The sequence below is a fragment of the Mercenaria mercenaria genome, chromosome 15 (genome assembly GCF_021730395.1).
Source record: "Mercenaria mercenaria strain notata chromosome 15, MADL_Memer_1, whole genome shotgun sequence".
NCBI lineage: Eukaryota > Metazoa > Mollusca > Bivalvia > Venerida > Veneridae > Mercenaria > Mercenaria mercenaria.
The window spans coordinates 36880573-36893594 of NC_069375.1; the positions used below are offsets into that span (position 1 = coordinate 36880573).

At 34.3% G+C, this 13022-nt stretch overlaps 1 protein-coding gene across 7 annotated transcripts in view; it reads right to left on the reverse strand.

The window, feature by feature from the left end:
* The window catches only part of LOC123554964 (ecotropic viral integration site 5 ortholog-like), a 95727-nt gene that overhangs the window by 7680 nt on the left and 75025 nt on the right, over positions 1–13022 (reverse strand). For all 7 annotated transcript variants that reach the window (XM_053525015.1, XM_053525011.1, XM_053525014.1 and 4 more), the window contains 9 exons: positions 10598–10658; positions 5755–5808; positions 4804–4974; positions 4087–4242; positions 3416–3562; positions 2477–2653; positions 1946–2092; positions 1359–1454; positions 848–934 (listed from right to left, as the gene is read on the reverse strand). In XM_053525015.1, coding sequence (XP_053380990.1) covers positions 848–934; positions 1359–1454; positions 1946–2092; positions 2477–2653; positions 3416–3562; positions 4087–4242; positions 4804–4974; positions 5755–5808; positions 10598–10658 — 1096 coding nt within the window. The remainder of the gene's footprint in view (positions 1–847; positions 935–1358; positions 1455–1945; positions 2093–2476; positions 2654–3415; positions 3563–4086; positions 4243–4803; positions 4975–5754; positions 5809–10597; positions 10659–13022) is intronic.

Consider the following 13022-nt stretch of genomic DNA (forward strand, 5'->3'; position numbering starts at 1 on the left):
GAACACTCTGACCAACTTTCATAAAGATCCCATGAAAAATGTGACCTCTAGAGTGGTCACAAGCAAAAGTTTACGCACAGACGCACGAACAACAGACGCTGCGCGATCACAAAAGCTCACCTTGTCACAAAGTGACAGGTGAGCTAAAAATAGGGATCAATAGAACAAATTAACACATAAGTTGGATGAAAATTCAGAAGAACTGGAGAATGTAAAACAGAAATTAAGTACAATTACTAAGCTGTTATACAGTCAACTCCTGAAAGAAAGTAATGTTCATTTCTCGTAATTCATACAGTAGGTGCATAGCCTGTTTAAACTTTTATGTGTAGGCATACAGATCTAGAGAGATATCTGGGATATATACATCCATTTTTGGTTTTCAAATGCACTTAGTTGTATTCTGGGTATAATTTAGCTACCTTGTAAACAATGGTTTTTGTGTTGTTTTTTTTCATATCCAGTAAAAAATATATGTGCGTAAACTGAATAACTGAGCTAGGAGCATGTACTGGAAGTAAAAAAAGATTTAAACTTCTGTTGAAAACTTGTGTCGAAGAACAAGTCTTTTTACCGAGTTCTACTAATAGATCTTTATTAATCTTTCTTGTAGGTAAAAAAAATTAACAAAACTTGATCATTAAGTAGTAATTTTACCATGAACAGATTTACTGCAGTCAAAATCAAAACAAACGAAACAAAAAAGATCCTTATGTTTGTAACGTATACTTTTAGCATTCAATCATTAAGACATATACTGGACTGCTACAAAAGTCATAAAACAAGTGTCATTTGTTGAATTTGTTGAACACAAGTATTCATATAAAAAAGAGAACTCTATACTTACTTCTTCTTGCAGGTCATATATTGTATTTTCCAAATCTTGTTTACCTCCCTTGGATTCTAATTGATCTGCTGCTATCACCTCTTCTCTCTGAAAACAGAACAAATACTGTGACAGATGCATTCTGATTTTTTATTTTTTCCTTGTCTGGAGTCCAGTATTTTTGGACGTACGGCAACTAAATGAAAGAAAACCACTAAACAGGGAACGTTTGTAATGTATTGTGTCACAAAGCATATTTTCAATATTAAAGTAACATCTGATGCACGTATATGGCAAGTCTTCTGCACACAAACAAAATGATAAATGTCTTCCCAGAAATGTCATTTCTTAGAAGTCTATGCAATTCATCAAAAGTTTGACAAACATTTTATGATTTATTGCGTAATGAAACAGAAATGATAAAATACAATAGATTTTATCTGTTTGAATTTTTTTCTTTTAAACAAGGTATTATTGTAGAGATTTTCGAGGATAATATACAGAAATAGATCAATATAAAGCGATAGTTTACCTGTATTTCCATTTGTGCAATTTTCTGTTTTAGTTCTCCAACAATCTGGTCACTTTCTGCCTCTCGTATTCGAGCCATCATACCCTCTTCTCGACGCTACAAGATAACATATCATGTTTGATACTTACAATGTACCATTATTTATAGAACAACAATTATTAAATGATTCCCAAATAGCACTTTTTCTGAAAAAAAAATGTTTACCTTTTTTTTTATTTTTAGGTAAAACATTTAGTACTACTTTATTTAACACTACAAGTCTGAAGGTCACAGTAGTTCATCAACTCCCTTTATTTACAAACACACTTAAAAACACGAGGGGTTCCATGGTCTAGTGATTAAGGCGTTGGCCACTGAACCCAGAGGTTGTGGGTTCGAGCACAACAGGGATTACAACAACTCATACGACACCAGTATTGGGTTTTCAAAGAAGCAGACTTAAGAGTTTGAAACTTTTGTTATAACTAAGCTAAAATAAATTAGAACCAGCTAAACAATACCAATGTAATTCACACCGAAATGAAAACTCGTTAAAACAAATTCATATCTTGAATAAAAAAATATTCAAATGAATACAATCTACTAACCTTGGATTCAAGGTCATCAATCTTTCTCAGCAGGCCTTTAATCTGTTTACTTAATTCCTCATCTGACTTTGAATGCTCTTCTATCTCACCCTTCAACCTCTTGTTCTCTTCATCCATACGCTTTATCTGATTGCTGCAAATCTGATTCTATGAAAAAATGAGATCCTTTTTTAGCAATATGACTTTATCAGCATAGAACTCTTTTCAGCATGTTCTTTTAAAATCAAGGTGCTTGATAGTCAACTTGTTCACAACTCTGAATGTCTCCAAGAAACATTATTAAACTGCTGTAGTATCAAATATGTATATATTTCTGAGCTCTTAAGTTTTTCTAAGAAGCAATTAGTTGATTTCTAAAGCTTAATTAGTCTCTGGTTACCAAATAAGCCATTACTGCCTTTTTAAAAAAAAAACTGTTATGTCTCAAACTGGCTGAAACTCGCAACAGAACATACCCATATCAAAATGCATTTTTAAAGACAAATTTAGCACTATTTAAGAGAATCTTATCAACTGAAAAGAATTTCTTACAGATGTTTCTAGTTCCATAATTCTTTGTTTTGCATCTTTGAGATGAGAGAGAGCTCCTGCTTCCCTTAACTTCGATGTCATGAGCTCTTCTTGAGTCCGTTTAAGCTCTGCTTTAAGCTCACTCTTGCTACCTTTCTCCTTTGGAGATGCCTGCGGGTCTGCACTGGCAAGATGATTCTGTAAGTATCAATAAACTTAAGTTTGTATCTCGAGGTTGCAAACAAATCTGTTCCGAAAGCCAACTTTGGAACAAATACATACTGATATGACTGGGGATTTGTTACATAAGTCAAAATCCATGCAGTCATCTCATGCACAATCATATTGATGATTGTGAAAACATTCAACTGTCTGGTATGTCTAGCAAATATTTATCTGGTCTCTGCTATAAGACCAACGCTTTGATAAAAATAGCAATACAATGAAACTGAAATCTTATTCAATTCACATGAATGATAAATCTATGTCGTCATTCAGTAATGGTAGTGTAATTATGATTTAATTAATCAGAAGTCCTCTAATTGTTTGAATCAAATCTCTGAGTGATGATTTGTGCCTAATTAATTTTCATTCTTACTACAATGGTGACTGACTAAATTCCCAAATTTCTAATGTATGACTAACGAGTACTGCTCTCTTATGGTTCATTATTTTGGCAGATATAAATCTTTATTAAAGGTAGTGATCTGCCTATGTTTAGATTTCAATCCTGTAAGTGATTGCAGCTCAATGTCATTCTAAATCCGGAAAACAGTAAAAGTAAGCCTTGATTCCGATTTTTTTTGTACGGAATGAACAATGCATGGATTCCAGTATCTTGCACCCTAACACCCAATGTTAGCAGAATATTTTATAACAAGCTTTGTATACAGTAATGCTCCATAAATATACTCATTTATCTTTACTTTCCAGAAAAGTTTACATAAGAATATACTTTACCTGCCAGTTAGCCTCGAGGTCACTCACAGTTTGCCTCATTTCCTTCAGTGAGAGGTTGGCCTCAGCCTCCCTTAGTTTTACAGCAATAAGCTCTTCTTGTAAACACTGAACATCATTACTTGGAGCCTGCTGAAGTCTGGTGTTTAACTGAAATTTCAAGCATGCTAATAAATATATATTTCATTTGACATTGAACAACATTAATTTTGTCTGATTTTTATATGATAAAACAACAGTCTTTCAATTTTTCTTGTGGTGAAGCATTTTACAACATTCTGCAGATAAGATACTTTTGGTAAGAAATTCAGAAACATAGCTCAAATGATGGATATCATAGGTTTGACATACTGTTGGAAAACTGTATCTAATACATCAAAGGTAGTAGAATACAACTTTATGGTGTGCGTTATTGTTGAAGACTGAAGATGGTACCTAAACTTCTAAGTGGTTTCTAGTATCAAATCATTTGCCGATCACTTATACTGGGTCATATTTTTTTTCTTGTGAGATATCTAACTAGCATGTAGTTCTGGGTTAATTTCATGTGCTTGCCCATGCCTGATGTAATGTCTACATAGGCACTCGACTTTTTTCCAATACCTTTAAGGCAGTCATAACCAATTTTTTTATTATAAATTTTAACCCAGCAAAACACAGGATAACAGTTTTACCTGTTGAAGTTCTTCAATTCTGTTTCGAAGCTGTTTAATAGTGTCTGAGTTCTCGGCTTCACGTAAGCGTACCATGATGAGTTCTTCCTGTAATCCTTGTATTACAACCTGGGCCTCACCCTCATCTAGCGATGAGGCAGAGTGTATACTGTCAGTCTGTAATCAAGTTAAACAATCTCTTAACAATATGTAACCAAGCCACATGAAATATATCATCGATGTAAAGACATACATGTATGTAAAGCAAGTCTATCCTTCACACCTTTGCTTTGTTATCTCTACCTGTCATTATTACATATTTTAGCTGTAAGCCAGAGCTTATGCCTTTGATACATTCTTTTCTTTTCTTTTTTGCGGGGAACTGAGGTATAATTTGTGGTTGCATCTGTCAGCATAATTAAATGCCAAGGAACAAGTAAATTTCTAGTTATTTTATCTGAAAATTTGGAATCAAGGAATTTATGCCCAACCCACAAAGTCATTTCAGCTAAACCTACAAGCTTCTATGCACACTGATATAAATTATGTTAGTTTTCCTGCTAGAACCCTCAAGTTTAAACTCTATTCAGTGCTTAACTGACCTCACATGTTCAAACATCAAATATGACAGGGCAAGTACTGCCTATAAACAAATAAGATGCTTGCGCAGTGTAAATATAATCTTCTGCTTTGTGACCAGCAATATAGAATAATCAATTCAAGCAATAATATACAAACCCTTTCTTTGATATCCCCAAGCAGGGCCTCAGCTTCCTTTAGTTGTTTTTGTGACAGTGAGTATTTTTGTTTAGTTAGAGACAGTTCATTCTTGAGGGCGTATGTTTCTTCTGCTTCCTGAGCCCGCGTCAACTGGTACTGGATCAGACGGTCGGCCAGCGACGCTGATTCCTGTATAAAGGATAAAATGTGTGTATGTGTTTGGGTACAGTACCTCTTTAACAATTTTTCAGTCATATAAATGATGTTGTCTAATTGTAGCAGTAAGCATAATGTCCAACTTTATAAAGCTGCCTCACTGAAATATCATGCTTTAGACACATGACATGATATCCCACCCAGACAAATTATACTGACAACAAACTGACCAGTCCTAAAACTCCTCTTAATGCTGAGTACCAAGCAAAGAAGCTTTTAATACATTTTTTCATGTCTGGCATGAAGCAGCCAGGGAATAAACCAAAGATCTCCTGCACCTGAAGCTGATGCTCTACCACCTGGCTACCATGTCAGTTATTTATTGAAGACAAGTCAGCTAGTATCCCTTATATTCATAACAGCGCAGTAGTATTGGCATTGGGCGGCAAGTTGGCAAAACTGATGCACTTTCAAAACAAGCACAGTTTCGGGTATAGCCAATACTGATTGCTCAATAAAAAGCAGGTTCACACCAATGCAAGTTTTACATTTTATCAAAGGTAAAATTATAATAAATTTCAACCTTGTGAACACTGTCAGATGCCCCAATATCAACTCCATGTATCTTAGGATTTTTTTTTATAGAGGTGCAATTAAGTCTCTGGTAAATTCTCTTTCTGGTTACCAGCCTAGAGGTAATTAGTTTAAAATACTGCTTAAGATTTTACCCAAAACATCTATGGAAACAACAAACATTATCTTAATTTCTGTTCAGTAATTTAATACAGTAAGTTTGTTTTAACAAAAATTTACCTTTTCCAAATTATCAATTCGTTGTCGAAGAAGTCTGTTTTCAGTTCGTAATCTCTGAAAGAGAAACATTAGAATACTTCAGAGATTATAGTATAACATAGACTAAGTATGATCTCTATATTAGAAATGTCTCAATTACAAAACAGACATGACAAAACCTTAACAAAAACTGCTGCAACACAAGATCAATTTCTACATTTGTAAATATTAAATAATACCTCTGTTTCCATCGACATTTGAGCAATAAATTGAATAATCCCTTTCAAACCAAGAAACTTTGATTGTGCTGTACTTCAATTGCATCGAAATACACAAACATAACATACAGTTTTAAACCGCGTTTAAATAAAATTTGTACACAATTTACACATGTAATATCCTGTAAGAGGGAGTATAACAGTTTAAATATTCTTTTTAATGTGTACTATATTTGGGAAAACACACACAAGCGTGTAGGTTATTGATCTGGCTGTACGAGATTGCAATAACAGGTAGTGATTCATTTGTTAAACTGTCTCCAGTCAATAATACATGATTAATTGGTCATGTTTTATTTAGAACGTGCTTTTCAACTTATTGACATCTATTTTATGATGTTTGACTGCTGATCAAATGTAAGAAAATTAATCTCCTCAAGTGGGATATCTGGATTTATATAAATACCTCTATTCAAAAGTCACATCAGATCTTTTTTTTTTCAAATTTCAGTTATCTTTAACTGCTTAAGTTTCATACAAAGAATTCTTATATCACGACAGAATTAAGGTTGGACAGGTGGACAGAAGAGAACCATGAAAATTGTAAACAATGGTAAAATTCTAATACCTAAAGGGAGACAACTGAGCACTGCAAAAAACAAATATCTACAATCAAATCATCCAAGAGTTGTGTTTGCCTTTCTTATGTGGGTAAAAAAAGTTCTGCTTACTCCAAAATTATCAATATGTGCAAGTGAAATGTTTAAATGGCAACGGTACTTATGCTCATTATTTGTTGTGACCAGTGTAACAGTCTAAAGAAGTTAAAGCTAACAGAGTTATTTGTGAAACACATATGCTTCTACATTCCCACCCCCTCTCCCCACCCTCTAACACATAGACACACATCTGCCTTGATAGTCTTATGGAAGTAACTGGGTATATCATTTTCATTCCTCATTATACTGTTACCCTGACTTTATGACATAACAAGACCTGTCAGTTGAAAGCCTGCTCGACTAATTCAAAGAATCAATATAAGTATGGGGTCGAAATATTACCAGAGATTTTCAGACAAAAGATGGGAAAAAAATGTAAGAAAAACAATGTACCTATATTTGTGGAACTGGTACGCGAAACTAATTTCTAAGTCAAAAACGCCATATTTGATCCAAAATCTTTGTCCTAATTAAGTAGTCTGGCCTTCATATGGAGACTATTGTGGTAAACAAGAGCTCCGCAAGGCGGAGCAATATACGCCTGAAAGTATGACCTTTGACCATTGTGACCTTCAAGCAGTTTAAGAGTTATGGAGCGGACATAAAACATAGTCATATGACATTTGACCCCTAAATGTGACCTTGACCTTAAAGCGAGCCACCCAAAACATGTGCTTTGCATGTCATCGAGATGTGGTAAACAACTGTGCTAAGTTTCTTCAAAATCCTTCAAGGGGTTAAAGAGAGCGTACACGAAATTGCTAATAGACGGATAGACGGACACCAGCGTCATAGTTCAGTCAAATATCTGTGACACAGTATCATGACTATAAACAAATGTTCAAAGTTTCAAAGCCACATGTCACATAGTTTTGACAAAACATAGACTTGTTTGAGAACTGATCCAATATCAAAGTCAAAAAACTGCCATCATTCAACAAAAATATTTGACAGAGTTATGTATTCTTGCCTACAGATAGAGACTGTTATAATAAACACGCGATAAAAGTTTAAAAGCCAACATTATGTATGTAGTATAGGTGGTCCAACAGTTTAGACAAGAAATGAACTGGTACGAAAAACTTAACAAAGATAGATCTGCAAGTTAAAATGGGCCCTAATTCAGACAAAACCCTTGCACGAGATATGTATGCTCTCGCCTAAAACTGGACATGGTTATGGTACACAACGGTTTGGTTTAAACATATTTTATTTGGCATTATTATATACATATTACATAATACAAAATAAATGTACATGTTACTATGTATCAAATGAAATGGAGCAAACTGGAAGCAAAATGCTTATAAAAGCTCTATCCTAATGTATGCTAAATATTGGTACATGGTATAAATTATGGTGAAGTACAGTTAATAAAAGATTTCTGACAAATATAAATGTTTGAAATGTAAAACAAAAAAACAAGTAACAACAAGAGGACCATGATGGTCCTGAATCGCTCACCTCTTCCCACATGACCCAGTTTTGAGTATGACGTCGTTTTTTCTATTATTTGACATAGTGACCTAGTTTTTGAGCTCATATGACCCAGTTTTGAACTTGACCTAGATATTATCAAGATAAAAATTCTGACCAATTTTCATGAAGATCCATTGAAAAATATGGTCTCTAGAGAGGTCACAAGGTTTTTCTATTATTTGACCTATTGACCTAGTTTTCGAAGGTATGTGACCCTGTTTTGAACTTTACCTAGATATCATCAAGGTGATATTCTCACTAATTTTCATGAAGATCTCATGAAAAATATGGCCTCTAGAGAGGTCACAAGGTTTTTCAATTTTTATACCTACTGGCCTAGATTTTGACCGCACGTGACCCAGTTTCGAAACTGACCTAGATATCATCAAGGTGAAAATTCAGATCAATTTTCATGAAGATCCATTGAAAAATATGGCCTCTAGAGAAGTCAAAAGATTTTAATAATTTTAGACCTACTGACCTAGTTTTTGACCGCAGTTGACCCAGTTTCAAACATGACCTAGATATCATCAAGATTAACATTTAGACCAACTTTCATACAGATCCCATGAAAAGTATGGCCTCTAGAGAGGTCACAAGGTTTTTTTATTATTTGACTTACTGACCTAGTTTTTTTAAGGCACGTGACCCAGTTTCAAATTTGACCTAGATATCATCAAGGTGAACATTCTGACCAATTTTTATGGAGATCCATTCACAAGTATGGCCTCTAGAGAGGTCACAAGGTTTTTCTATTTTTAGACCTACTGACCTAGTTTTTGACCGCACATGACCCTGTTTCGAACTTGACCTAGATATCATCAAGATGAACATTCAGACCAATTTTCATACAGATCCCATGAAAAATATGGCCTTTAGAGAGTTAGCAAGGTTTTTCTATTATTTGACCTACTGACCTAGTTTTTGAAGGCACGTGACCCAGTTTCGAACTTGACCTAGATTTCATCAAGATGAACATTCAGACCAATTTTCATACAGATCCCATAAAAAATATGGCCTCTAGAGAGGTCACAAGGTTTTTCTATTATTTGACCTACTGACCTAGTTTTTGACGGCACGTGACCCACTTTCAAACTTGACCTAGATATCATCAAGGTGAACATTCTGACCAATTTTCATGAAGATCTCATGAAATATATGGCCTCTAGAGAGGTCACAAGGTTTTTCTATTTTTAAACCTACTGACCTAGTTTTTGACTGCACGTGACCCAGTTTCGAACTTGACCTAGATATCATCAAGACGAACATTCAGACCAACTTTCATAACAGATCCCATGAAAAATATGGCCTTTAGAGAGGTCACAAGGTTTTTCTATTATTTGACCTACTGACCTAGTTTTTGATGGCACGTGACCCAGTTTCGAACTTGACCTAGATATCATCAAGGTGACGTTCTGACCAATTTTCATGAAGATCTTATGAAAATATATGGCCTCTAGAGAGGTCACAAGGTTTTTCTATTTTTAGACCTACTGACCTAGTTTTTGAAGGCACGTGACCCAGTTTCGAACTTGACCTAGATATCATCAAGGTGAACAATCTGACCAATTTTCATGAATATCTTGTGTAATATATGGCCTCTAGAGAGGTCACAAGGTTTTTCTATTTTAGACCTACTGACCTAGTTTTTGAAGGCACGTGACCCAGTTTCGAACTTGACCTAGATATCATCAAGATAAACATTCTGACCAACTTTCATAAAGATCCCATGAAAAATGTGACCTCTAGAGTGGTCACAAGCAAAAGTTTACGGACGCACGGACGGACGCACGGACGCACTGACGCACGGACGGACGACGGACGACGGACACCGCGCGATCACAAAAGCTCACCTTGTCACTTTGTGACAGGTGAGCTAAAAATTAATGAGGGGAGGTGAGAGATATATGAAATTGTTGTTTAGACTAGTAAGAAATAAGAGAGGGTGGGGGCCGACAGAGTGTTTGGTTCCGAGATGGTAGTCTTTACATTGTATCTGTGAACAGTGAGAAAGATCTGTTCATTTGCAGTGTCTGAGAGTTATGTGTTACCAAAGAGGACAGTTTTTAAAGACTTGACAGGGAATACACAGGGGTTTCAAAGCTACATGTCGAAAGGTTTTTTCAAAATGTGACTTAACCAAGGTGTGATGCAAATGCCTAACGTTAGGTGAGTAGGATAGTTCTCCTTATTGTTCAAATAGTCAAGCTAGAGACCAACAGATACAGGCAATCATCAACCATAGAACCAAAAACCTTCTATAAATTGATGAGATATTTTTTTCAATCTCCAAATAAACTGTAACCTTGACCTTTGACACAGTGAGCCCTAAATCAATAAGATTCATTTACTGACCACAGATAATGAACATATGAAATTTAACTGCCACTGGGGACCAAGCATTCTACATAAATTAGCAAGCAATTTGTTATAATTTATCTGCCTTACCCGAAGTTCAATTTGATCTTCGTTTTCTTTGCTCTTTAATGCTGTGTATTCTTTCTCTAATCTGAAAATATATTAAAACATAACGATTAAACAATAGAAAGCTTAAAATGACCAAGTACATATATATATAATGGATAAGAGTCTACTAAGTGTCGACTAAATATACAACACATTGTAAATAAAACTCAGCCATAAGGTAATCTAACATTATATATTTGTGATTTCTTATATTTACATTACTTAAGTAAGCTTAAGCTGATCTATGAAGTAAGCTTAAAGCTTATCTGAATCACTCTGTATCTAAACTATAATTCTATACCCTCTTTAACTAAGGAAGTGCTAGAATTGGTGTCTCATGAGAACAGCTGCAGGGACAAAAAAAGTTCAAACCCAGAGCCTTACGATTATGCTTGAGTGACTTGTTAGTTCTGTAGTATATTCTTTGTTCCTCCTTAAACAATAGTTATTCATTCAGAAAATTTAATTATAAACCCAAGTTGACATAAATCGATCTAGGCCAAATAGATGCTTTTTAGATAAAATACAGATAGCCTTCCTTATCAATTTAACAAATTCAAATTGAATTACACAGATTATCTTCCTATTTAAAGGATCCATTCAACTTTAAAATGACTCTGAATCCGAACAAGTCTATCTCTGTCATAAGTTTTGATCCTTAAAATTTAAAAGTCAAGTACTGAATACCTGCATGGGCAGAAGTCAAGTTTTACACAATGTTATCAACAAATAAAATTTAAATAAAATGAGGCGTGGGTTCAATTATTTGAGGTGTGTATAGGCGGATCAAGAAGTGGGGCGCAGATGCATTGTGCCCCCTCCAAATCTGTCAGGCTTTTGCCTGACCATTAGGGGCCTTAGTGGTTAAGGTCGCTGACTTCAAATCACTTGCCTATCATCGATATGGGTTCAAGCCTCACTCGGGGCATTGAATTCTTCATGTGAGGAAGCCATCCAGCTGGCTTACGGAAGGTCAGTCAGGTTCTACCCAGGTTCCCGCTCATGATGAAATAATGCACGGAGGGGCACCTGGGGTCTTTGTCCACCACTAAAGCTGGAAAGTCGCCATATGACCTATAATTGTGTCAGTGCGACATTAAACCCAACAAAATAAATAAATAAATTTGACTGACCATCGGTCAATCTGTGTAACTTCTGTACATGTATTATTTGAAACATGACAGTCCACAGAGGATGAGACAAAGACAAAGAAACAACCTATACTACATACATAATGTATAATTTATTCATGATGATAATGTATTTGAAAATTTGCCAAATAAAAAATTTTAAGGCCAAATTTTTCATGTTTAAAGATATGCCAGCTCCTTAAATTTAACAAATATCTGCTTAAGAGTTTTTTGACAGCCCTTATTTGGGCCAAGACTATCCATGGATGCATACATTTATCATCAGCTTAAAGATAATTCCTATAGTTTTTTTTCTTTCATGGAATTTTTTTAAATTCACATATATGGTAGGAAAATTTGTGCTGAAAACAATGAACAAATAAAAACAATAGGTCACCAGGCTTGTTTTTGTGAAAAATTGTTTTGAACACACCCACTGTTGCTGAAACTGCAGCTAGTGATTTTTCAACATTTTCATAATTTTCTGCTTTTTTATAAATACCAACCAAAATATATATCAAGACAGCACAATAAAGTTTTTTCTTTTTACAGATTTTATCATATACTTATTTGATATCATAGTCATATTTGTAATACTCTATCCTTACATTAATGGGTACAAATGAAAAAAATATTGTTTCATTTTATTTTTGTGAACTTTTTTCAGTGAAAATACGATAGTAAAGAATTTTCTTTAAATTTTGAAAAAAATTTTTTATAAATTTTTTCCTTTTTTGTTGTTAAATAATTGTATTGTGAGCAAAAAAAAGGCTAAAAATGATGGGTCCCAGGAAAATTTTTATTTTAAAACCCGTAGAAAAAACCCCTGTTCGACGGAAATGGGCGTACGGGCCAAAATTTTTTTAATGTAGCGCTAAATTAAAAAAAAATTTTAAAAAAATTTTTAATTCTTTTTTAAAATTTAAATTCTAAAAATTGAAAGGTATTTTGCTTTTAGTATAAGTCAAAAATCTTCTTATTGAAACAGTGCGATTTGAAAACACACCAAAAAAAATAGAAGATACCTGTCTGCATGATACTTGTAAATACAACAAACCAGTATCAACATTTGAACGATAAAAACTTATCAAAATGTTATTTCATTAAAGATTCTATATTTAAATGTCCTGTAAAAATGTTTCAAACAAATGTTGATTCGTTCAGTTTTCCATAGAAACGTGTCGGCTGCGCAGAAAGATGCGCATAAAAAACTATCGGAATTCCCTTTAAGGCTGGTCTACATTCAAGAAAATCTTGTAGGGCCAATAAATCACTAG